The sequence below is a fragment of the Fundulus heteroclitus genome, unplaced genomic scaffold (genome assembly GCF_011125445.2).
Source record: "Fundulus heteroclitus isolate FHET01 unplaced genomic scaffold, MU-UCD_Fhet_4.1 scaffold_46, whole genome shotgun sequence".
Taxonomy (NCBI): Eukaryota; Metazoa; Chordata; class Actinopteri; order Cyprinodontiformes; family Fundulidae; genus Fundulus; species Fundulus heteroclitus.
The window spans coordinates 2,805,784-2,832,412 of record NW_023396879.1 but is presented as its reverse complement, the minus strand read 5'-3'; the positions used below and the strand labels follow the sequence as shown (position 1 = coordinate 2,832,412).

The following is a 26,629-nucleotide window of genomic DNA, read 5'->3' as shown; positions in this document are numbered from 1 at the left end:
GGTTGTTCCCTAAGGCACCTCCTCCTCTGATCTCCTTCTCCCCATTCTCCAGACTTCTCTCTCACCTCCTTATTTCTCCTGTCTTCCCTCCAGGACCCCCCCCCCCCTCCACAGACACACACACACACACCTCCCTCTTCTTTCCTTCTCTTCTCCCCCTCAGTCTCCCCCTCCCGCACCTCTCTCCTCTTTCCTCATTTCAGGATCTCCCGGTAACCCCCCCCCCCCCCCCTCCCTCCTCCCCTCCCCCCCTCGGAGCGGGAGTCTGTTTTTCGCCGGAGCGGCTGGAGGAGCGCGGAAGCGGCAGAGCGATGCTGACAGCGCGGCAGGATGTCTTTCACCTTCCCGTGCGCGTGGTTCCGGACGGACCGAACCTTCCGAACCCTCCTCGTCCTGCAGCTCCTCCTGGTTCCACAGTGCCACCTGCACCCCCAGCCCTGCCACCTCCTGGCGCAGATCGGACACGCGGTGCGCGTTGGTGCGCTCCTGCCGGCGCAGCGGGACGCTCGACTCCAGGTCCAGGCGGCGTTGAACCGCGCAGCGGCCGCTCTGAGCCGGGACCGGGACCGGGACCGGGACCGGGACCGGGACCGGGACCGGGACCGGGACACGGAGCGGGTGAACTTCCTGCCCTACAACCTGAGCCTGGACCTGGTGTCCCGGCAGCTGGCCGCGGCGGACCCGGAGTCTCTGATCCGGTGCGCGTGTCAGCGCGTGCTGGTGCAAGGAGTGTCCGCCGCGCTCGCCTTCCCGCGGAGCCGCGAGGAGCTGCTCCAAGTGGACCTGCTGGCCTCGGTTCTGCAGCTTCCAATCATCAGCGTCATCGAACACGCAGAGCCGCTGCGCATGCAGGTGAGGGGCTCCTGTTTACCTGTGCGCGTGCACGCCCACCTGTTTCTTCCCACCGCCCGTTGTGGTTCGGTTCTTCCCGGTTTGACCTTGACCTGCTTCTGTCTGAGGGCTGTTACACGCAGCTGACAGAACCCTCGCCTGAAGGGGAACTTAAGTTGGGTTCTGCGACAGAACATTGATCAACGGCTAAAAAGAAGCAGACGGCGTGGAGAGGTCTAGTCAAAGTTCTGACGTAGATCAGGTCGGGCTGGGGAACCTTCCAGGGTGCCTTAGAAGGGATACCGGGGTCAGCGAAGCACAGTGGGTCCAAATTCCTCCACAGTGATGCAGGTTCCGTAACCTCCGTGTTTTCTCTCCTTCTCAGCCGCATCAGCGACGGCAGATAGAACCAGAACCTGGTGTCTGGTGTTCTTTTTCACATTGTTCTCCACTGAATTAAAGATTATCTAAGACTCGTTTAAAGCTGCTGCTCTGTGACAGACTGGCAACCTGTCAAGGTGTAGCTCTCACCCAGGGACCTGGAGGTAGACTCCACCCCCAGGAGCCTGCATGGAAAACCAGGTGATGATGGATGGATGGAAGGATGGATGGATGGATGGATGGAAGGATGGATGGATGGATGATGGATGGATGGATGGATGGATGAACGATGTATGGATGGATGATGGATGGATGGATGAATGGAGGATGGATGGATGGATGAATGGATGAATGATGGGATGATGGATGGATGGATGATGGATGGATGGATGGATGGATGATGGATGGATGGATGATGGATGGATGGATGGATGATGGATGGATGGATGATGGATGGATGGATGATGGATGGATGGATGGATGATGGATGGATGGATGATGGATGGATGGATGGATGATGGATGGATGATGGATGATGGATGGATGATGGATGGATGATGGATGGATGGATGGATGATGGATGGATGGATGATGGATGATGGATGGATGGATGGATGGATGATGGATGATGGATGGCTGGATGATGGATGGATGAATGATGGATGGATGGATGATGGATGGAGGATGGATGGATGATGGATGGATGGATGGATGAATGATGGATGGATGGATGATGGAAGGATGGATGGATGGATGGAAGATGGATGTATGGATGGATGGATGGAGGATGGATGGATGATGGATGGATGGATGGATGGATGGATGGAAGATGGATGGATGGATGGATGAATGATGGATGGATGGATGGATGGATGGATGATGGATGATGGATGGATGGATGGATAATGGGTGGAGGATGGATGGATGGATGATGGATGGAAGGAAGGATGGATTTTCCTCTCACATCATGGATGCTTTGGGCCCCTCATGGAGGAGATCTGGGCCCCAGACGGAGGTGAGGGGCCCTCATGGAGGTGTGGAGCCCAGATGGAGGTGTGGTCCCTGGTTTTGGGTCTGCTGGGACTTTGTATGTCTGGTCCCGACAGGCTGGTGCCAGCTCATGACTTTAGATTAAAATAGTATTTGTTTTTCAGTTTTTGGGGGGAGGGGCAGTTCCTGTGGGGGTTTTCAGAGTAAAAGCCTGAGTGTGGTGATGGGATTAACGCTGCAGGGATTTTCATTTCCACGCTGGGAACAATCTCATTACAGCTGCTGCAGGATTTCACAGGCGCTCCTTGTTCTTTAATCGTGTCCTTCATGCTGCTCAGCCCACTCACACAGGTGTCTGAGCAGCACCAGCACCTGGACCCGGGCCAGAACCAGGACCAGGACCTGGACCTGGTCCTGGTCCAGGTGCTGGTGCTGCTCAGCCCACTCACACAGGTGTCTGAGCAGCACCAGCACCAGCATCTGGACCCGGGCCAGAACCAGGACCAGCACCAGCATCTGGACCTGGACCTGGACCTGGACCAGGACCAGGACCTGGACCCGGGCCAGAACCAGGACCTGGACCAGCACCAGCATCTGGACCTGGAGCTGGGCCAGAACCAGGACCTGGGCCAGAACCAGGACCAGGACCAGGACCTGGACCTGGTCCTGGTCCAGGTGCTGGTGCTGCTCAGCCCACTCACACAGGTGTCTGAGCAGCACCAGCACCAGCATCTGGACCTGGAGCTGGGCCAGAACCAGGACCAGGACCAGGTCCTGGTCCTGGACCTGGACCCGGGCCAGGACCAGGACCAGGACCTGGACCAGCACCAGCATCTGGACCTGGAGCTGGGCCAGAACCAGGACCTGGGCCAGAACCAGGACCAGGACCAGGACCTGGACCTGGTCCTGGTCCAGGTGCTGGTGCTGCTCAGCCCACTCACACAGGTGTCTGAGCAGCACCAGCACCAGCATCTGGACCTGGAGCTGGGCCAGAACCAGGACCAGGACCAGGTCCTGGTCCTGGACCTGGACCCGGGCCAGGACCAGGACCAGGACCTGGACCAGCACCAGCATCTGGACCTGGAGCTGGGCCAGAACCAGGACCTGGGCCAGAACCAGGACCAGGACCAGGACCTGGACCTGGTCCTGGTCCAGGTGCTGGTGCTGCTCAGCCCACTCACACAGGTGTCTGAGCAGCACCAGCACCAGCATCTGGACCTGGAGCTGGGCCAGAACCAGGACCAGGACCAGGTCCTGGTCCTGGACCTGGACCCGGGCCAGGACCAGGACCAGGACCTGGACCAGCACCAGCATCTGGACCTGGACCTGGGCCAGAACCAGGACCAGAACCAGCACCTGGACCAGAACCAGGACCTGGACCTGGACCTGGGCCAGGACCAGGACCTGGGCCAGAACCAGGTCCTGGACCAGAACCTGGGCCAGGACCAGAACCATGACCTGGACATGGACCTGGGCCAGGACCAGGACCTGGACCCGGGCCAGGTCACAGTAACACAGTAAAACACACATTAATCTGTGGGCTGATCAGAAGGGTTGATGGTTCTGTGTCAGGGACGTCAAATCAACACCAGAGTGGTTCTGCGGCTCTTTCTTCGTGTTCCATAGGTTCAGTTCTTTTTACTTTGAATTGGTTCTGTTTCCAGTTCTGTTCAACAATCTCAGTCACTGAGGGGAAAACGTTGTAGAATGTGAAACTCAGAGTCTGATGACAGAAAAAATGTCTTACATGACATTTTAACCAGAAGCAGAACTAGAGCGGATAAACTGAGATGGTGAAGAAGAACCTAAACCAGGTGACCTGTGGACCAAAATGATCCCTGGGAACCATATCAAAACAACCCAACTATATCAGAGAACTGTTTTCAGTTGTCTCTCACACCGGGTGCCATTTTTACACAAACTTTTGCAACCTTGTCTTTGTGACACACCTTTGATGAATAAACAGAAACGCCTCCTGGTGGCCGACTCTTATCACTACAGCTCCCTTTTTTTAAATGGGTGGAAACAGTAGATAACGCTTTCATCACTATCCATCCATCCATTTTCTGACCCGCTTTATCCCTCATGGGGTCGGGGGGGGGGGGGGGGGGGCTGGTGCCTATCTCCAGCGTTCACTGGGTGAGAGGCGGGGTTCACCTGGACAGGTAATCAGTCTGTCGCAGGGCAACACAGAGACAAACAGGACAAACAACCATTCACACGCTCACTAAGGAGAATTTAGAGAGACCAATTAACCTAACCTTCATGTTTTTGGACTGTGGGAGGAAGCTGGAGTACCCAGAGAGAACCCACACATGCACAGGGAGAACATGCAGACTCCATGCAGAAAGACCCAGGGTTGGATTTGAACCCACAACCTTCTTGCTGCAAGGCACCAGTGCTACCCACTGCTCCACTTTAATCACTAAATTAACATATTTTCACTTCTATTCCTCTGTATTCAGATTGGCATCTTTAAAATTCAGTCTCTTTGGTTTCTTATTTGAGGAAATTGTCTGTGGGGTGCTGATGTTGCGTTTGTCCTTTACTGTCTAAGTGTTTGTCTCTCAGCATTTCCATGCATTTTATTTCACCTACTCGGCCGATCTCCGCTTCCTCCATCTTCATATGTGGAATTTTAAGGAGATGTCCACAATTCCTTCTCAGTATATTCCCCACACTCAGGCTGGATCTCATAACATCTTGCCGTTGTTTCCTTTATGACTTTAGCAAGTGGTCCCCAAAGTCCATCAGTCCTCACCTCAACCACATCCTCCTTCTCCAATTGACACAAGGGTCGAGCCGATCTGCCATACGCTTGTATCGCAGTTGAAGGGTTGATTGAAACGGCGAAATTCGTATTAACTCACTAAATGTCGCAAAAACATTTTTATGCTTACTCAAGGTGGTTTTTTGAAAAACAGTAAATGTGCTAAAGAGGTGGCTTCCAAAAGCACCCAAAGATGGAGAGCCTCTCAGACCCATTGTCAGGATGCTTAAATGGTCTTTGGATATGAGCTTTGTCATCTGTGGGTGCATTGAAGTTTATGACTGAGGATCTTCACCAGCACATTGAGGTTGGCATCATGATTCTGTTCCCTTTCATCGTGATACCATCAGTCACTGTGAGTTCCTCTTTGAAGTTCTGATACGGATGAATCAGAACTTGGACCTGCGGTGTTCAGTGAGGCTGTACAGAGAGAATCAGCCATGACCAAGTATTTTCCTGGTGGAAGCTCTAACATTAAACTATATTTTATAAACACAGACGCAGTCTTTGTATTTACTCCTTTTCTGTCCTCTTCTTGCTCCACTGCATTGCATCAACTGTGGCTGAGTCCTCGTCATTGGTAAAAGATTTCCACTGCATTTTGCTGCTTTCTGGTCCTTGGCAGATACTGACTGTTTTTTCCAAAGTAAGTTCTGCTTCTTTTAGGAACTGCATCCTTAACTTTTTGTCTTCTCCTTTGACGACTTTGTCTCTGTCTGTGCGATTCTATGAATCACACACAGTAAGTAATTGAATTAAGTTTATCTAACTTAATTTATTTAGTTCTGGTTGTCAACTTAAACCATCACAAATAAATTAAATTGGATCCACTTAATTCCATTGTTACCAAACGAAGCAATGCATTCAAATTAGAGCTGCATTCTCTTTTTAGCTTGAATCTTTAAATCTGAGCTGCAGCAGACTATTTTCCCAGCATGCTTCACTCAGCTCTTTGTCTGACCTCTACAATCATTTCACCTGAGAGGATCCTAAATATGGTGAGTGAAACCCTCAGCTGCTTCCAGGGGAAGTGTAGCGCTGGGCCAGAGACGTGTGCTGAAGCTCTGGATTAATCTGGTTGACAATTCTGATCTTTTCCCTTCATAAGCCTGTCAGAGTGGAGCGTGATCAGTCAGTCAGAACCTGCACACCTGGTACAGAACCATCCAGGTCAAAGAGCTGTAGCCACAGGAAACAGCTGTCAGAGACAGAATGCTGAAAGTTCTGACCCGTTTTACTGTAATCTGCTCTCTGCACACTCACCGAGTGTCTTTGTCTTCAACTCAGCCATGTGGACCCTGCTCACTATGCTGTTATCACAACCTCCAGCTGTTTGCTTGGTTCTCTGGGTTCAGTGAACAGAACCCGACTGAAACCAACCGAATCTGAGAATTCCTCACAATTTTATTTGAGTCCTCTTTGAGAATGCTGCTCTAAAACTGAAACCAGACCTCTGACCCACACGTGTGACGGAGCAGTGCTGCTGTAGAAACGAGTCCAATATCCTGTTCAAACCCCCTCGTTAGGAGACTTAACGAGTACATAATTAGCTGCTGATGATTTGGCTGATAAACACACAGCTAATTGTGTATCAGACTGATCCCAGACCAGCTGCAGACAAATTACTGAACACCAGCAGACCCAACATGCACGCACCGAGAGAACCTGCACACAATGCTGATACAAGACGATACAGTTTGTAATGAATTCAGTCCCCATCTGCCTCACACACACACACACACACACACACACACACACACACACACACACACACACACACACACACACACACACACACACACACACACACAGTGAGTGAGTGTGCACAGCAACCATGCACTCTCTGTGAGCTCACAGAGTGAGCGTGCACCTTGAGCTGCCTGCAGGCTCTCAGACGTCAGAGTTAAATATTTGCAGCAGATAAAACATCTAAAACCTTCAGATTCCAGTTAGAAGTGAAGCAGGAGAGATTCTTTTATTCCCGCAGGATCAGAAACTCTGTGAATAACAAACTCGGGTAATAATGTGTGTTTCCTTCTGATATTACTTGTTCTCAGCCTGCTCCCTTCCTCAGTGAGATACTTTGCTGTTGCTGCAGACTGTTTAAGTCTTGTTTACCTGCTGTGATGTCACATGTTTACCTGCTGTGATGTCACATGTTTACCTGCTGTGATGTCACATGTTTACCTGCTGTGATGTCACATGTTTACCTGCTGTGATGTCACATGTTTACCTGCTGTGATGTCACATGTTTACCTGCTGTGATGTCACATGTTTACCTGCTGTGATGTCACATGTTTACCTGTTGTGATGTCACATGTTTACCTGCTGTGATGTCACATGTTTACCTGCTGTGATGTCACATGTTTATCTGCTGTGATGTCACATGTTTACCTGCTGTGATGTCACATGTTTATCTGCTGTGATGTCACATGTTTACCTGCTGTGATGTCACATGTTTACCTGCTGTGATGTCACATGTTTACCTGCTGTGATGTCACATGTTTACCTGCTGTGATGTCACATGTTTACCTGCTGTGATGTCACATGTTTATCTGCTGTGATGTCACATGTTTATCTGCTGTGATGTCACATGTTTACCTGTTGTGATGTCACATGTTTACCTGCTGTGATGTCACATGTTTACCTGTTGTGATGTCACATGTTTATCTGCTATGATGTCACATGTTTACCTGCTGTGATGTCACATGTTTACCTGCTGTGGTGTCACATGTTTACCTGCTGTGATGTCACATGTTTACCTGCTATGATGTCACATGTTTACCTGCTGTGATGTCACATGTTTACCTGCTGTGATGTCACATGTTTACCTGCTGTGATGTCACATGTTTATCTGCTGTGATGTCACATGTTTACCTGCTGTGATGTCACATGTGTACCTGCTGTGATGTCACATATGTACCTGCTGTGATGTCACATGTTTACCTGCTGTGATGTCACATGTTTAGCAGCTGTGATGTCACATGTTTACCTGCTGTGATGTCACATGTTTACCTGCTGTGATGTCACATGTTTATCTGCTGTGATGTCACATGTTTACCTGCTGTGATGTCACATGTGTACCTGCTGTGATGTCACATGTGTACCTGCTGTGATGTCACATGTGTACCTGCTGTGATGTCACATGTTTACCTGCTGTGATGTCACATGTTTAGCAGCTGTGATGTCACATGTTTATCTGCTGTGATGTCACATGTGTACCTGCTGTGATGTCACATGTGTACCTGCTGTGATGTCACATGTTTACCTGCTGTGATGTCACATGTTTAGCAGCTGTGATGTCACATGTTTACCTGCTGTGATGTCACATGTTTACCTGCTGTGATGTCACATGTTTATCTGCTGTGATGTCACATGTTTACCTGCTGTGATGTCACATGTTTACCTGCTGTGATGTCACATGTGTACCTGCTGTGATGTCACATGTTTACCTGCTGTGATGTCACATGTTTAGCAGCTGTGATGTCACATGTTTACCTGCTGTGATGTCACATGTTTACCTGCTGTGATGTCACATGTTTACCTGCTATGATGTCACATGTTTACCTGCTGTGATGTCACATGTTTACCAGGTGGACTGGTGTGAGAAAGACAGTCTGATCCTGAATGTCAACAAAACAAAAGAGATTGTGGCTGACTTCAGAGAAAAATAGCCAACTCCAGCCCCCTCCCAAAAGACCCCTCCCACCCTCACATGGACTGTTCTCCCTTCTGCCTTCTGGCAAGAAGTTCCGCAGCTTTAAATGCAGAACAACCAGATTCCACAACAGCTTCATTCGTCATGTTGTCAGACTGCTAAACCCCCAATAATCCCCCCATACATAGCAAACTAATCCCTATACATGGTCACTGTGAACTGTTTTAACTGGACTACCTTAACCATCATATGGTCCGTTCATTGCTGCAATAGATTCTGCTGCTACACATACTTGCATCATTCATATTGTCTTAAACAGAACTTCTCTATACATAGAAAATGTCTTTTTGGTTCTCTGCTACATTCCTGACAAATGACAAATACTTAAATATATAATGTTTCTCTTTTGTCTTCAGTTTTCACTCGGAGCCTTGAAACAATTCAGTTAAATTTTATTTCCATAGCACCAATTCACAATAAATCATCTCAAGGTTCTTTCCAAAGTCAGCCTCCATCAGATCCTCCAGGTTGGTGAGAAAGTTTCCTCTCTAAGGAAACCCAGCAGGTTGCATCAAGTCTCTCCAAGCAGCATTCACTCCTCCTGAAAGAGCGTAGAGCCACAGTGGACAGTCGTCTGCATTGTTGATGGCTTTGCAGCAATCCCTCATACTGAGCATGCATGAAGCGACAGTGGAGAGGAAAACTCCCCTTTAACAGGGAGGAGAACCTCCAGCAGAACCAGAACCAGGCTCAGTGTGAACGCTCATCTGCCTCCACCCACTGGGGCTTAGAGAAGACAGAGCAGAGACAAACTGCTAAAATGTAAATTTTGAATGTCTGGTTGAATGACAAAGTCTATTTATGTGAATGCGAGCTGTGCAGACAGGTGGACCACCATCCTCAGGCTGCCCAACTGCTCTGTTACAAGACAGGACTACAGGATTATGTCTGTGCAAATTCTCAGTTATCCAGGTAATTGCAGCAGCAAACAGGTTTAAATTGGAGGCAACCAGACTTTCATTCAGTTCTTTCAGAAAATGTTTTGTCACCTATCCAGTAGTCTTTGTCAAATCTGGTGGCTCACACTTGAGCTCAAAGAGTCTGTCCCCCTTTTAATATCCCCAGTATCACTGAAATGCCCTGCAGATGACAGCAATGTTGTTTCTTCCCATTCACAAAAAGATGTCTTTGTTGATGGTGTGATTTCCTCATTGCGTTCTGCATTAGACAATGTAGCTCCCTTGAAAAAGAAGGTGATTATTCACAGGAAGTTGGCTCCCTGGTTTAATTCAGAGCTGCGTTCCTTGAAGCACAATGTTAGGAAATTGGAGAGAAAATGGCGCTCAACACACCAAGAGGAATCCTACCTAATCTGGAGGGACAGTCAATTGTTGTATAACAAGACCCTTCGCAGAGTTAGAGCAGCATATTTTTCATCATTAATTGAGGAGAATAGGAGAATAATCCTAGATTTCTCTTCAGTACAGTTGCCAAACTTACACAGAGTCACAGCTCTGTTGATCCATCCATTCCCTTAGCTCTTAGCAGTAATGATTTTATGGGATTCTTCATAAATAAAATTGATTCCATTAAAAATAAAATAATTGGCATCCTCCCAAACATGATTACCTCGTCCTCAGTAAGTGAGGCAGCATTGGAGGAATCTTTAGAACCTGCGCAGTGTCTGAACTGTTTAAAAGCAGTGGAGCTTTCTGAGCTATCTAAAATTTTAGCTTCATCTAAACCTTCTACCTGTATGTTAGACCCAATCCCAACCAAGTTGTTTAAGGAGGTATTCCCTCTGATCAGTGGTCCTATTTTAGACATGATTAATCTATCCTTAGTAAATGGATATGTACCACAGGTTTTTAAAGTAGCTGTTATTAAACCTTTACTTAAGAAACCATCTCTTGATCAAGATGAGTTAGTAAACTACAGACCTATATCTAATCTTCTTTTCTTATCTAAAATTCTTGAGAAAGTAGTTGCTAATTAACTCTGTGAACATTTACAAAGTAATGACCTACTTGAGGAGTTTCAGTCAGGCTTCAGAGCTCATCATAGCACTGAAGCAGCTCTGGTGAAGGTCACTAATGATATTCTCATGGCCTCAGATAATGGACTTGTGTCTGTACTTGTCCTGTTAGATCTCAGTGCTGCATTTGATGCAGTTGATCACAATATTCTCCTACAAAGACTTGAGCATACTGTAGGGATTAAGGGGAAAGCATTAGGCTGGTTTAAATCTTATCTGTCGGACAGATTCCAGATAAATCGGACAGGTAAATTGCATTTAAATTCTGACAAGACAGAAGTTGTAATCTTTGGATCAGAGTCCTCAGAAAATAAACTTCTTAACCAATCACTTAATCTGGATGGCATTAACTTGGCCTCTGGTAATAAAGTAAAAAATCTTGGTGTTGTTTTCGACCAAGACATGTCATTTAAATCCCATATTAAACAGGTTTCCAGAGTTTCCTTTTTTCACCTCAGGAATATCGCCAAAATTAGAAACATTCTGTCCAGGAGTGATGCTGAAAAACTAGTCCATGCATTTGTTACTTCAAGGCTGGACTTTTGTAATTCTTTACTATCAGGAAGTCCACAAAATGCAGTTCAAAGCCTTAAGCTGATCCAAAATGCTGCAGCAAGAGTTCTGATGAAAATCAACCAGAGGGATTATATTTCTCCAATTTTAGCTTCCCTTCATTGGCTTCCTGTTAAATCAAGAATAGAATTTAAAATTCTCCTTCTAACGTATAAAGCCCTTTATAATCAAGCTCCATCATATATCAGAGCTCTGATTACCCCGTATGTTCCTAACAGAGCACTTCGCTCTCAGACTGCAGGTCTGCTGGTGGTTCCTAGAGTCTCTAAAAGTAGAATGGGAGGCAGATCCTTTAGCTATCAGGCTCCTCTCCTGTGGAACCAACTCCCAGTTTTGGTCCGTGAGGCAGACACCCCGTCTACTTTTAAGACTAATCTTAAAACTTTCCTTTGTGACAAAGCTTCTAGTCAGAGTGGCTCATGTTACCCTGAGCTACCTCTATAGTTATGCTGCTATAGGCTTAGGCTGCTGGAGGACATCAGGGTCTATTTCTCTCACTCTGCTGATTTCTACTGTTCTCCAGTTTTGCATTACATTTAAATGACTGTTGTCATTTCAGCTTTTAACTTTTTGCTCTCTCTCTTTTCTCTTCATAGAAGGTACACCTGGTCTGACATTCTGTTAATTGTGACATCATCCAGGGGAGGCAGATCATCCTCTATTACCCTCTGACATAGAAAGTACTCCTGGGTCAATGTGAGCTTCTGTGCTTTCTGTGTCTCTGCTCTGTCTTCTCTAACATAGAAAGTACTCCTGGGTCAATGTGAGCTTCTGTGCTTTCTGTGTCTCTGCTCTGTCTTCTCTAAGCCCCAGTGGGTCGAGGCAGATGAGCGTTCACACTGAGCCTGGTTCTGGTTCTGCCGGAGGTTTTTCCTTCCCGTAAATGGGGAGTTTTTCTCTCCACTGTTGCTTCATGCATGCTCAGTATGAGGGATTGCTGCAAAGCCATGTACAATGCAGACGACTCTCCCTGTGGCTCTACGCTTCTCCAGAAGTGAATGCTGCTTGTCGGGACTTTGAAGCAATGAACTGGTTCCCTTATATGGGAATTTTTTGACCAATCTGTATAATATGATTGAATTTGACTTTGTAAAGTGTCTCGAGATGATATGTTTCATGAATTGGAGCTATATAAATAAAATTTTATTGAAAAATTGAATTGAACTGAATTGATAGCTAAAGGATCTGCCTCCCATTCTACTTTTAGAGAGTCTAAAGGCATTCACTCAGGAATAGTGAATGCTGCTTGTCAAGACTTGATGCAACCTGCTGGGTTTCCTTAGAGAGGAAACTCTGAACCAACCTGTCTGGAGGATTTGGTTGAATCGACTTTAGAAAGAGCTTCATGATGACCCGGAGTTCCACCGACCCAACTCAGTTTAGCTCGCCCAGCTCCGCTCTTCCCGGTTTATCTCTGTGCTGTTGGTGTTTATACCGGCCTAGAAATAGCTGTGAGAGGGAAATGGCTCCTGATGGTCGCTCGCTTTGACCCTGCTATTGAGTCAAGCCGGAGACACCAATAGGTACCTTCCCCCCAATAACTTCTTTCTGTTTGAGGAGTTTTGCTCTTCTCTTCTTCCACTGAGACACACTTTGATGTTTTCAAGCTGGTTTCAAGACAGTTCATCATTAATACATAACGTTGTACTCCTACACCTTTGAGCAAAACTCACAGGTTTCTGTGATTGTGAATATCTGGTTGTGGTTCCATACAGTTAAGAGAGGGAATGTTTTATTAATTCAGAGCATAGCCTGTGTGCATGAACTCTTTGAGTGAGTAAAGCTGAGGAGGAGTCAAAGCTTCATGAGGCGAGGAGAGAGGAGCTGACAGAGCGACAGCAGAACGACAGCTGGATAATCCCCCTCTGATCAAAGACACTCTAAACGGTAAATAGATGTTTGTGAAGGATTTCACGTCTGCAGCTCATCCTGAGAAACAACAACAGGAGGCAGAAAGGAAACTGCTGCAGGATGGAAACAAACCAATCTGCAGTTCTCCAAGGAACCCGAACAAACAGCTCTGATGTAACAGTAAGAAACAGTTATTGCAGTTCTTCCTGAGAACACAGACTGGCAGACAGCGGTTCCAGAGAAGAGACGCTCATTGCCGTCTGCAGGCCCTGAGCAGAAGGCACTTCATGAAAACCGGACAACACAGACACAGTTTTCTATCCCCAGTCCATCCCAGCAGCCAGCCAGAACCGCGCGTACTGCAGCAGCTTCTACACTCACGTCTCAGAGTTCAACCAATGCATCTGCGCCGTATCACAAAGATCAGTAAATGCTTAAACAGACGGCACCGAGTGCTCAGAACCAAACTCCTGATGACGTTTTTATACGTGTCCTGTCTGGCAGTGCAGCATCAACAATTGTTGTTTTAATGCCGAAGAGAGGTTTTACAAACAGGTTTTACTTTCACAAGTGGACCCCCACCAGTGACCAAATTTCACTGGTGGGGGTCAGAGGGTCTGGTGGCGGCGATGTAAGGCAGCCTCTGTCAGTCCACCCCAGGGCAGCTGTGGCTGCTGGCAAAGCTCACCACCGTCAGGGTGTGAATGACTGCAGTGTGAAGCGCTTTGGGGACGTCTCTGTACAAGACATTTACATTACAGCTACTGACTTAAATATATTTCACTGGAATCTTACGTAAGATTCCAGTGATCTCACATAGGATCACTGGAATCATCTTCATCAAAAGTTGATGATGACTGAAAGTCCACCTGTGTGTGATCTGATCTGCTCTGGCGCCTCAGAGGTTCAGAGAATATCGGGGAGCAAACGGCATGACGGAGTCCAGGGAAGACAGCCGACAGGTCAGGACAACACGGTGGAGACGTTTACAGCAGCTGAAACTGTAAAATGAATTCCCAGTGTGTAGGGCCGTCAGTTGTGAGATCCATCTCACCACGGCCACAACATGTTCCACCTTTTCCCCTCTGGGAGGCGCTACAGAGCTCTGTACGCAAAACCAACAGACCCAGGAAAAAGTTTCTTCCCACAATGCATCACTCTAATGAACCGCTGACTGACTCAGTGTCTGATTTAACTCCTGAGTGATAACCCAGTAACTCTGCCTCATTTACCATTTGCCAGTTATTTATCCATTGTTCTCTATTACAGAGCTGTTAATTTGTACTGTTCATATCGTCATACTCTAAATACTGAATACCTACCTACCTCACATACGTATATATATATTTAATGCAGCATTCTCTGCAGTCATCATACTGTCAACATGTATGTTAGTATGTGTACGTGCTCCTGGGCATCACTTCCACCTCCAACAGGAACATAATAATAATGGAAATAAGCATCTTTTGCTCTCTGATCATTGCTCTGTTGCATTATATTCTCAACCTGTCTGTTTGCTTCTAGTCTGTTCATGTTTTCTGTGCAGCAGACTGCTTTATTTTTATGACTGAATTAAGATTAACATTTTAAGAGGAAGAATTTCCTTTGCATTTAACCCATCCCTTGGGGGGGGGGGCTGACACTGGGTGGAGCACGGGGAGCAGTCTGTGGTCTAGGGTCTTGCTCAGGGACCAAGACTGGCAGACTGAGTTTCAAACTGCCAACAATTGGGGCCTCTCCAAGACACAAGTGCCTGGCTCTGCAACTACTAGGCCACCATTCCCACTGCATTATCGGGTTATTGTATAATTAAGCAAACCATGAGCATTGCACAATCCAGAGTCAAATTCCTGGTATGTGTTCATATACCTGGCAAGTAAAGATGATTAAATCCTGATGTCAGTAAACTCATGCATGTATGCATGTGTGCTAATTAGTCAGTGTGATTGGTTGATGGTGCCTAACGTGTGAGAACCAACTGAGAAGCTTTTTCTTAGACATGGAGGAGTGGATCTGATCTGTGAACTTGTCCAGAGCATGTTGAAGGTGAGGAGCTGGTGGTTTGGTTTTCTCTAAGGAAATCAGATACTAAAATCATCAGCAGTTTCATTTCATGACATAAAACAGAAGCTGGCGCCAAATGCATGACAAGCTGTGAATTCTGTGAATTCAGGGCACCACTGAGGTCTCACAGGAAAATGTAGGACAGCAATAGGAAACTGTCTCCTATTTTTCCGTCGATGAGCTTTGAAGCTCTAACGGTCGCTTGTCTGTCTGCTGGTAATTAAGTTCTCCTAATGGAAAGATTCATGTTTTCACAGAGGGAGGAAGAGGAGGGATGGGGGGTGGCTCAGAGAGACACGATTTCAGTATCAACTACTTTAAAGGAGCATTGCACAAGTTTAAAGGTTGAATGTTATTTATTTTCTTTCCCATATATGCCCCTAGAATTGCCCGACGTGTAAAATGATTTTTCCTCTATTTACCGCAGCTGCCTCTATAGGCTCCATTAGTCAGTTTATGAGAGATTCAGGCTGAATCCGCAGGGCGTGTGGGTTGGCATGACGCGTTGCACGCTCTCGTACACTTCTCCGCCGTAACCGATGCTTTAGCGAGGGAACACGGGCTAACTTCAATATTTATACTTTCTTTTCTCAGAAGACATCACGCGTCTAAATAAAAGACCTGGGCAGTCGCAGCAGCAGCAGATGCTTTTCCTCTTCTCCCAGCCGTGTGCACGGCACTAGGCCAACAAGGAGAGTCGTGGTCTAGTGGTCAGAGCAGCGCGCTTGCGCTCTGAGAAAGGTCGCAAGTACCCGGTTCAATCCCCACAGCCTGCACTCTGGGTCCCTGAGCAAGACCCTTAACCCCTGATTGCTCTCCAGGCGCCACACATGGCAGCCCACTGCTCCCCATGGGGATGGGTTAAGATGCAGAAGTGAATTTCTCCATTGTGAGATCAATAAAGTCCACACTGCAAAAACAGACCTAAAAATAAGTAAAATGTTCTTAAAATTAGTGTTTTTGACCTAGATTTGAGTAGTTAAATAAGATTATCTGCCAATGGAATGAGTATTTTGACCCCTAAAATAAGATAATTAGACATCCTGCACTTGAAGTAAGATGATGGAGATGAATTGTTCCTGTTTTAGGTGCAAAAATCTTATTCCATTGGCAGATCATCTTGTTTACCTGCTCAAATCAAGGACAGATACACTCTGTCAGAACTTAGCAGACAGCGCCATGCAGTTCTCTGCTGGCGCTGTCCCCTCTGCTCTCTCCACAGGTGACTGCAGCTGACTGGTGGGCGGGGCGCGCACACCTGCGGCTCGTTCTGCGAGTCAGCGCTGGAGTATAAGAGCAGCGCTCAGACAGCCGGTGGATGCCTGAGTGTTAGCATCAGTGGTTTCCCGTGCCTTGATCCAGCCGTGGCGCTTATGCACTCGTCTTGCCAGACTTCAGAGGAAAACCAGTCAGTCCGACTCGCCAGATTCCACCGGCTGTCCTCGACCACCTCGGGCGCTGCTCGGACCTCCCCTTGCTCCCTCAGCTCACCGCCGCTCAGTCACCAACCTCCATCAGAGCCGAAAGCGCTAAGTTCCTCCTCCGCTCCACTTCCCCCGGTCCTGTCCCCGAACCTTGTGGTAAGCGCCCCGCCCCTCAGTCCGTTATTTCTCTCACCGCAACCCAGCCTAAACTTCTTGTTTCTCTCCCTAGATCCTCTCACCCCGGCTCCGTTCAGCCTTAAATTCTGTGATCAGCCAGCTCCGCTCCTGTAAATAAACCTTTAAACTGCTCATTGTTGTCCCAAGTGTCTCTCTGCATGTGGGCCAAATACGTCCGAAACATGACAGAAGAACACTCAGGCCAACAATCTGACCCAGCAGGGGCATTTGGGACGACTTTAACAGCCCATCAGGAGCAGCTTCAGACCCTCCACATGGCCGTGCAAACAACACAGAATCAGTTGCAGGGGCTGGCAGCTCAGATCAGTCAACTATCTGACACTTTCCGTGCTACACTACAGTCCGGCTCGGCATCCAGTGGTGCCCCTGAGCCCCAATCTGCCGATCCTCCCCGATCTGTACCTGAAAACTCAGCCCCTAGTCCAGAGAAATTCTCTGGGGATAGTGAGGATTGTGCTGGTTTTCTTTTTCAGTGTTCGTTAGTTTTTAACCAATCCCCGCAAAGATTTGCGCTAGATGAGGCAAAGATCTCATTCGTTTTACGTTTATTATCTGGGAAAGCTTTAAGATGGGCTGAGTCCCGCTTCCCAGACTGTCAGCTTTTCGGCTGCACTTTTGCTGAATTTTTGCAGGAATTTAAAATGTTTTTTTCCGCTGATTTCGACCCAGTTCAGCAGTCCCGACATCTTTTAGCCCTCAGGCAGCGTGGCAAGCGGGTCTCGGAGTTTGCTATAGAGTTCCGCACCCTGGCGGCTGCTGCGGGCTGGGAGGCTCGCGCTTTGAAAACCGTGTTTTTTCAAGCCTTGGACGAGCCACTCAAGGATGAGCTGGCCCGCCTCGAGGAACCCGCCACGCTAAACGAATTGATCGCGTTAACAATCCGCTTAGACAACCGTTTAAGGACTCGAGGCAGGGGACGCGCAGAGAGGCCAGTCCTCTACCGGCCGCCTCCTCCCACACCTGACCGCGTACCCCTTCGCCCTGTTGCCACTCCTCCTTCCCCCCCGGAGCCCATGCAGGTGGGTCGGGTACGTCTGACTCCTGAGGAGAGGCAGCAACGTTTTGATGACAAACTATGCATGTACTGCGCGTCTCCTGAGCATTTTGTTAACACCTGTCCTGCTCGGCCAAAAGGGCGGGTCCGTCGTCAGTAAAGGGGAGGCCGGCGGACCACACTGAAGTTTCGCTCCCCGCATCTCCTAGGCTCTGCTTACCCACAACGCTGTTAACGGCTAACAAGAATTTTGCTCTATCCGCCCTGGTTGACTCAGGGTGCGACCTTAATTTAATTGACCAATCTTTTGTTTTGCGAGCCGGGATTGAAACTGTTCCTTTGTCTACCCCCCTCCAGGTTTCTGCCCTGGATGGGGGCAGTCTTCCCCGGGTAACTCAGCAGACCAAGCCCCTTGAGGTTGTTATCTCCGGTAATCATAGGGAGTTTATTTCGTTTTTTGTTTTCCCAGTTAAGCACGCCCCTGTCGTCCTGGGTTTCGCTTGGTTAAATAAGCACAACCCGCATATTAATTGGGCCGATCGGCGAGTCGAGTCCTGGTCCCAGACGTGTCTGTTTCGCTGCTTGCAATCTGCTGTCCCTGCGGGGCCCCCTTCCACGCCGTCTTTCGCTGAGGGTGACTCAGTAGATTTTAGTTTTGTTCCCGAGCAATATCATGACCTGAAATTAGTCTTTAGTAAGGCCCGGGCTGAATCTTTACCACCGCACAGACCATACGATTGCGCAATCGAGCTTTTGCCGGGCGCTCCCCTGCCTTCTAGTCGCCTTTATAACATTTCCCGTGCAGAGCGACAGGCGCTGGAGAAATACATTAAAGAATCCCTAGCATCTGGTCTAATCCGTCCCTCCTCTTCTCCGCTTGGGGCTGGGTTCTTTTTTGTCGGCAAAAAGGACGGATCTCTCCGTCCCTGCATTGATTATCGAGGGCTGAACGCAATAACTGTTAAAAATAAATATCCCTTGCCACTTCTTTCCTCCGCCCTGGAACCGGTGCAGTCCGCCACAATTTTCACAAAATTGGATCTGCGCAATGCTTACCACTTGGTTCGGATCCGCCGGGGGGACGAGTGGAAAACAGCGTTTAAGACCCCACTAGGGCACTTTGAATACCTTGTGATGCCCTTCGGCCTGTGCAATGCGCCTTCAGTTTTCCAAGCCATGGTAAATGATGTCCTTCGGGATTTTCTAAACATTTTTGTCTTCGTCTATCTGGATGACATTCTGATCTATTCAAAGACTCTCGCTGAACACCAACATCATGTCCGACTAGTTCTTCAGCGCCTCCTGGAAAATCGCCTTTTCGTCAAGGCCGAAAAATGCGAGTTTCATAAGCCTTCTGTAGTTTTCCTCGGCCTCATCCTGGAGGGTGGGCGGGTCCGATCAGATCCGGAAAAGATCAAGGCTGTCATCGAATGGCCGGTGCCTGAAACACGGAAGCAGCTCCAGCGCTTCCTCGGTTTTGCCAACTTTTATCGCCGGTTCATAAGAGGCTACAGCCAGATCGCCGCCCCCCTGCACGCTCTCACATCCACCAAGGTCCCTTTCCGCTGGAGTGCCGACGCCGACTCGGCGTTTAATGATTTGAAGAACAGATTTTCTCAAGCACCTGTCCTCATTCATCCAGATCCTGCGAAGCAGTTTATTGTTGAGATCGATGCCTCTGACACCGGGGTTGGGGCCGTGCTCTCCCAGCATTCCAGCAGAGACCAAAAGATCCATCCGTGCGCCTTTTTTTCACGGCGCTTATCCCCGACAGAGCGCAACTACGACGTGGGAGACCGGGAGCTGCTGGCCATAAAGCTCGCTCTTGAGGAATGGCGTCACTGGCTCGAGGGGTCCGAGCAGCCCGTGGTTATTTGGACGGATCACAAGAATCTCACCTATCTACAGACCGCGAGGCGGCTCAACCCAAGACAGGCCCGTTGGTCCTTATTTTTCTCCAGGTTCAACATCTCCCTCTCCTACCGCCCTGGCTCCAAAAATCAAAAGCCTGATGCCCTCTCTCGCCTGCACGCACCCCAAGACTTCGAAAAAGAGCCGGCCCTCATCTTACCTCCCACCTGCACCGTTGGAGCGATACATTGGGAGATAGAGGATTTAATCCAGCAGGCTCAACAGTCTGACCCTGACCCAGGCAACGGACCCCCTGATCGGACCTATGTTCCCCCTGCTGTTCGTCCCCGAGTATTACAATGGGCCCACACAGAGAAATTCTCCGCCCACCCTGGTGTTCGCCGCACAACCACCTTCCTTTCCCGCTACTTCTGGTGGCCATCCATGTCCAGGGATGCCCAAGAATTTGTTCTAGCTTGCCCCGCCTGCGCACAAAATAAACCCTCTAACAGACCACCCGCGGGCCTCCTCCAACCACTCCCCGTCCCGGAACGCCCATGGTCTCACATAGCGTTAGACTTCGTCACCGGCCTGCCGTCATCCCAAGGCATGTCCACCATCCTCACTATAGTGGACAGATTTTCAAAAGCCTGTCATCTGATCCCCCTTCGCAAACTTCCTTCTGCTTTCCAAACGGCCCAGCTTCTGGTTAAGCATGTCTTTCGCCTGCACGGTATACCCCAAGACATCCTGTCCGACCGTGGTCCCCAGTTTATCTCCCGGGTCTGGAGAGAGTTTGCCTCAGCTCTCGGAGCCAGGTATACGCTCTCCTCCGGGTACCACCCCCAAACCAACGGCCAGACAGAGAGGCTGAACCAGGAGCTGGAGTCCGCCCTCCGCTGTTTAACATCTTCCAACCCGGCGGACTGGAGTAAGTACCTCCCCTGGGTTGAATATGCACATAATAGCCACACCTCCTCTGCCACCGGACTCTCCCCTTTTGAAGCCTCTCTTGGCTATCAGCCCCCCTTATTCCCCGCCAGTGTCCGACAGATTGCCGTCTCCTCCGTGCACCAACACATTCACCGCTGCCATGAGTTTTGGAATCAGACCAAGCAGGCCCTTCAAAGAACGGTGGAGCTGAACCGCAGGTTCGCCGATCGGAGGAGGGTCCCAGCCCCTTGCTACCGCCCCGGCCAGTTCGTTTGGCTTTCCACCCAGAACACCTCCATCCAGTCCTCACACCGTAAATTGGCTCCCCGTTATTCTGGCCCGTACGAGATTCAGACCATAATCAGTCCCACGGCCGTCCGTCTGCGCCTTCCCTCACACTCCCGTGTTCACCCCACTTTCCACGTTTCCCAAATCAAACCCGTACGTTCCAGTAACCTGTGCCCTCCAGCCGAACCCCCTCCTCCCGCCCAAGACCACCAGGCGCGTCGGATCCGCAGGGTCGTGGACTCCCGTCGGCGAGGTAGAGGTTTCCAATACCTGGTCGACTGGGAGGGCCGCGGCCCTGAGGATCGGTCTTGGGTACCGGGTTCCTTTGTCTCTGATCCTGCCCTGATCGAGTCCTTTTTGGCGTCCCGTCCTTCCACTTCCTCTGAGTCGCCAGGTGGCGACCGTTGAGGGGGGGGGTGGTGTCAGAACTTAGCAGACAGCGCCATGCAGTTCTCTGCTGGCGCTGTCCCCTCTGCTCTCTCCACAGGTGACTGCAGCTGACTGGTGGGCGGGGCGCGCACACCTGCGGCTCGTTCTGCGAGTCAGCGCTGGAGTATAAGAGCAGCGCTCAGACAGCCGGTGGATGCCTGAGTGTTAGCATCAGTGGTTTCCCGTGCCTTGATCCAGCCGTGGCGCTTATGCACTCGTCTTGCCAGACTTCAGAGGAAAACCAGTCAGTCCGACTCGCCAGATTCCACCGGCTGTCCTCGACCACCTCGGGCGCTGCTCGGACCTCCCCTTGCTCCCTCAGCTCACCGCCGCTCAGTCACCAACCTCCATCAGAGCCGAAAGCGCTAAGTTCCTCCTCCGCTCCACTTCCCCCGGTCCTGTCCCCGAACCTTGTGGTAAGCGCCCCGCCCCTCAGTCCGTTATTTCTCTCACCGCAACCCAGCCTAAACTTCTTGTTTCTCTCCCTAGATCCTCTCACCCCGGCTCCGTTCAGCCTTAAATTCTGTGATCAGCCAGCTCCGCTCCTGTAAATAAACCTTTAAACTGCTCATTGTTGTCCCAAGTGTCTCTCTGCATGTGGGCCAAATACGTCCGAAACATGACACACTCATTTTAAGAAAATATTACTTATTTTTAGTTCTGTTTTTGCAGTGCATCCATCCATTTTCTGATCTGCTTTAGGGGCGTCAAGCTCAAATGCACAAACAACAACCGACATTAATTGTTAAATAAATGAAATAAATACATAAAATCAGTTGCATTCATATTTTATAAATCTGTGGGGTCAAGTGAAAATATTGTTCCACAGTCCAACAACAGCCAAAAGTAATTTAGTTCAAAGAAAGAGATCAAACGTCCTGCTCAGTTTGATGCTCTGTGAAGCTCAGCCACAGGCAGGGCTTTAAGTGGAAGACATGAGCGCCGGTCCTTCCCTTAATGTCTTACAAATATGGCTCAGAAACATGAGTAAAATGCTTATATAGAGCAAAGGTTTGACTGTACAGAAAATACTAAGAACAAAAGCAGTTCTAAATCACATCCACACGAGCCTCATGACGTTAACGTGGACATGAAACATACCTTTGAAAAAAACAAAGATATAAAATAAAAGATCATTAAAAACAAGTCCCTTATTGACTAAAGATTTCAATAAGCTTATTACTGTTTGGATTTCCTTCTGTTCATGTATTTCTTCTGAGTATTATGCCTGGCCCCAACAAACCCATCCCACTTTATTACCTACTTCTATCATGTCTTTTATTAACGCCCATATTTCCATGCTTTCTGGACCTCATCTGTGCTGAAATTTTCAACTTTATTTTGTTTTCTGTTTCAGCTGTTTCTCCCTGTCACACTTTCTGTCCTTTCCTACTGAGCATGCTCAGAGCAGCGGTGGGTGGCGGCAGCTGACAGAAACACCCAAAGGAAATTGATGCTTTAGTAAGAAAGACAGGTAGCAGTCAGGTTACAGGATGATGTAAATTATTAGCCTCGTGAGACCATCCTGATCTCGCGAGCTTTCAAGGTTTCACTCGCAGATCAGTCTGGCTACTCTCCGTTAAAGAAAATTTGGAGCCGTTCACCAAACGAACGTCCAATCAGCGTTGGCTTTGAGGCGGGTTGAGGTGTGACGCAACGAGAAGCGTGACAGTTCAGTCTGAAGAACATGGCGGCTTCAGCCGATGAAACTAGCGTTAGCGTGGCTATCGAGCAAGTTTTATCGTAATTAGAGTATTTCTTTGCTGAGCTAACGAGCCTTTACCTGCAGCAGCAAGAGTAGCTTGGCTTGTGGTTGTGTTTTCGTCGTCGCTCTGTTACGAGCGACAACGAATCTGATTGGTTCATTTGGCCCGTCTATCACCAACATAGGCCAATCAGCTAACCAGTATTTTCGGCCCTTCCCAAAATTACTTCAACGGAAGGTTTCCAGATGGATATGCGGAGCAAATCTATCTGGCGGCGTCAGGTAAGTAAATTACTGTGCAATTTCAACAATGTATTAGACACACATTCACAGAGACATTAAAGTGTGCAAATAGTCATAAGCAAAAATGTGAATCTTCAAGTTAAAGAACTGAGCATGAATGTCCAAAAACACTCCCTGAGAAACCAGAAGTGTGCAAATAGTCATCAGCATGTGAGAGACGGTGTAAATAACTCTCATCGGATCAGAACCGGTGGACATAGCAGCGTGTAAACGTGTAGCAGACCATTAACTGGGCTGCTGGTTCATCGGCTCCAGCAGGGGGCGATAGCCTCACACCTTTGGGAAATAAGCTGTCTTTAAGTTTATTATTTTTGATTTAATGTTTCTGAATCGTTTCCCTGATGGAGGCGGGTCAAACGGAACATTTTTACTGTCAGTGTGTAGAATTAGACCTGCTGCAGCTTTGAGAAGGAATGTGGTGATCTACAGGAGTTTTTAAAGTTTTAGCTGCTTTACAAACAGATCATTTTCTGGTGGTGGGATCTGTGTCAGTATGTCTGGCCCTTTTCTGGACTCCTACCAGGTCTAGATCCTGCAGACATCATCCCACAATCCCCTGCTCTGTCCTCACCACCCCTGCGTGGTTCTTCCTCTCCTGGACTGAGCAGCTCCCAGACCTCACAGTGATGCTGAGACATAAACGCTTTCTATTGTAGCTCTGTAGAAGTTCTTTAGCAGCTCAGAGGGAAGTCCAGACCTTTTCAGGTTGCTGAGGAAGAAGAGCCGTTGTAGGGCCTTCTTAACCAGGTGGGAGGTGTTCACAGTCCAGGAGGTCAGGGGAGATGTGGATGTCCAGGAACCTGATGCTGTCCACACCTCCACCACCTCCCCCTGTAGAGAGGAGGTGTTCAGTCCTCCTGGACCTCCTGTAGTCTATCGTTACCTCCTTGGTCTGACTGGTGTTCAGGATCAGGTTGTTCCTGGAGCTCCACTGGGTCAGACTGCTGACCTCCCTGCAGTGGGACCCATCATTGGTGGAGATCAGACCCACTACAGTGGAGTCGTCCACAAACCTCTCCACTGTCTGTGGGGGGGACAGCAGAACAGTCCTGGGTGAAAAGGTGAAGAGAGCTGTGCTGAGGACACAGCCCTGTGGTGTTCCTGAGGATCAGTGGAGCAGATGTTCTCCATCCTCACCTCCTGGGTCTGTTGGTGAGGAGGTCACTGATCCAGGAGCAGAGAGGTGGAGAATCCATGCTGTGGAGCTTCAGAGCCAGCATGTCTGGGAGCACCGTGCTGATGCTGAAGTCCATGAAGAGCATCCTGACACCTTCCACCTGGTGAAGAAGACCCAACAGTGGCTCTTGTTTCTCTGGAAAGTGAAACAGACCTTGTTACTCAGCTGCTTATGAACGTCTATAGGGCAACAAGTCAAAGCATCCTGTGTCTCAGTGTAACAGTGTGGAATGGGAGCTGCATGGTAACCAATCATCTTTAACTCTGTCTGCCTCACTGTTACACACACAACCATTTAACCATGTGGGTTACTGATCAGAGGAACCCACAGAGTACATGAAGCATCTAGTTTAAGACAATGGCTCATAAACATCATGTTAATATCTGTCCATCTATCTGTATTTCTACCATTTCAGTCATGACATCACCTTCCAGTACGCCAAACATTGCGCTGCATTGCCTTTAAACACAAATGCTCTTCTCACAGATGTGTTAGTTACCTGCTTATAGATACATAGATTAGAGAAATGTCTGGAAAGAATGTTCTGTATCTTATTATCATTGTATGTTTTATTATATTACTGTGATATTCAAGAAGAGCACAGACTATTTCCATCTTTGAGGCTTTAATTGCAAACTGAGTGCAATGACACTGTCACATTTTCAGTAGTGATAGAAATCATTTATTGTGCATTGAAAATTAAAAAAGAAGTAATACGCTTTTCACCCACTCACCTCATTTATAAATTCTCTGCCCTGATCTGACAGAATTCGTTTTTGGCATCCATGCCTGTAGAGTAATGGCCGCAGATGGCTTCCAGCTTCTGTTGCTGACTCAGTTTTATGTGGAAAAGCTTCAGTGTCTTGGACAAGTAATGAGTTGTGGTCAAGATGTCCTGATGAACTGCTGATGTTTTTGGGAATGGACCCGTCAGGCCGATGCCAACCAGCTCCCAGACAGCAGGCACCTATCAATGCAATTACAGATTTTTAAAACTGTGCCTCAGTCGTAAAAGTAGTACATGTTTGGCTTAATGGGAGAACTGTGGTTTACACCTAGTCCAGATTCTCTGTCTAAAATTTATTTAGATACAGAATCACTTCCACCCAAACAAAATGATTTCAAAAGTCTTCTTTTGTTCTATGAAACAAAATGACTTTCTGACCAATCTGGAGGATTTGATGGAATCTGACTTTGGGAAGAGCCTTAAAGTGACATGTTGTTAATTGGTGCTATAGAAATAAAACAGAATTGAATAGTGTCATTTTTTTCAAGTTGATGATGATGACAGCTTGAAAGGCTGAGTTTATCTGTAACTGTTCAGACTGAAGAAGTCTCTTGGAGAAGAGACGGAACGTTTTAAGAAGAACCAGAGAACCTATGCAATGAAATCTTTTGCCTTTCCAAGAAGCTGTTGTTGAAGATTGGCAGCCAGCTGACGGTCAGCAACAGCGTTTTGGCTCTGGCTCACATTCATAAATACTTTTTCTCAGAACACCACGTCACAAACCTTCATGCAGTGTTTGAAAGTTTCTCCATCAATGAAAGACCAGATTGTTTCTGCTTCCTCTGCTGCCACGATAAAACTGGCCTTAACTGCTGCCTCGCCCTGTGATTTGGCTTTTATAGCCTGCTGTAACACCAGACTTTTAATAACTCTTCTCACTTCTGTGTTTCATGTCCAGATTCTTGTATCTGTCATGGTTCCTCGTCTCATAGTGACGTCTTATATTGTACAGCAGCGGAGACGCAGAGCTTTGGCCTTTACATACAAGACAAGTTTATTTATATAGCACATTTCAGTACAAGGACAACACAAAGTGCTTTACATGATTAAAATAAAACAGAATAAAAGCAAGTTGGAATAAAACGTACAAACACAATAAAACATGGGAGCAAATATTAAAAACAGCTGGACTACAAATTTAAACTAATGATGTTTCAGTAAAACAGTTTAACTAGAACAGTCAAAGATAATCCTAAACAAATGTGTTTTTACAGAATTTCTAGGCGCAGCCAAGGTGTTGAGGGGATCCGCTTTGGTGGCCTTAGGATTGCGTCTCTGCTATTCGCGGATGACGTGGTCCTATTGGCTTCATCAGGGCGTGATCTACAGCTCTCACTGGAGCGGTTCGCAGCCGAGTGCGAAGCGGCCGGGATGAGGATCAGTGCCT

The 26,629-nt window shown here is 48.2% G+C and overlaps 1 protein-coding gene across 1 annotated transcript in view; it reads left to right on the top strand.

Annotated features, from left to right (window-relative positions):
• The first annotated feature begins 241 nt into the window (after window positions 1-241).
• grin3bb (glutamate receptor, ionotropic, N-methyl-D-aspartate 3Bb) overlaps window positions 242-26,629 on the top strand; it is a 45,968-nt gene continuing 19,580 nt past the window's right edge. Inside the window, exon 1 of the mRNA XM_036131787.1 lies at window positions 242-852. Coding sequence (XP_035987680.1) covers window positions 331-852 — 522 coding nt within the window. The 5' untranslated portion in view covers window positions 242-330. The remainder of the gene's footprint in view (window positions 853-26,629) is intronic.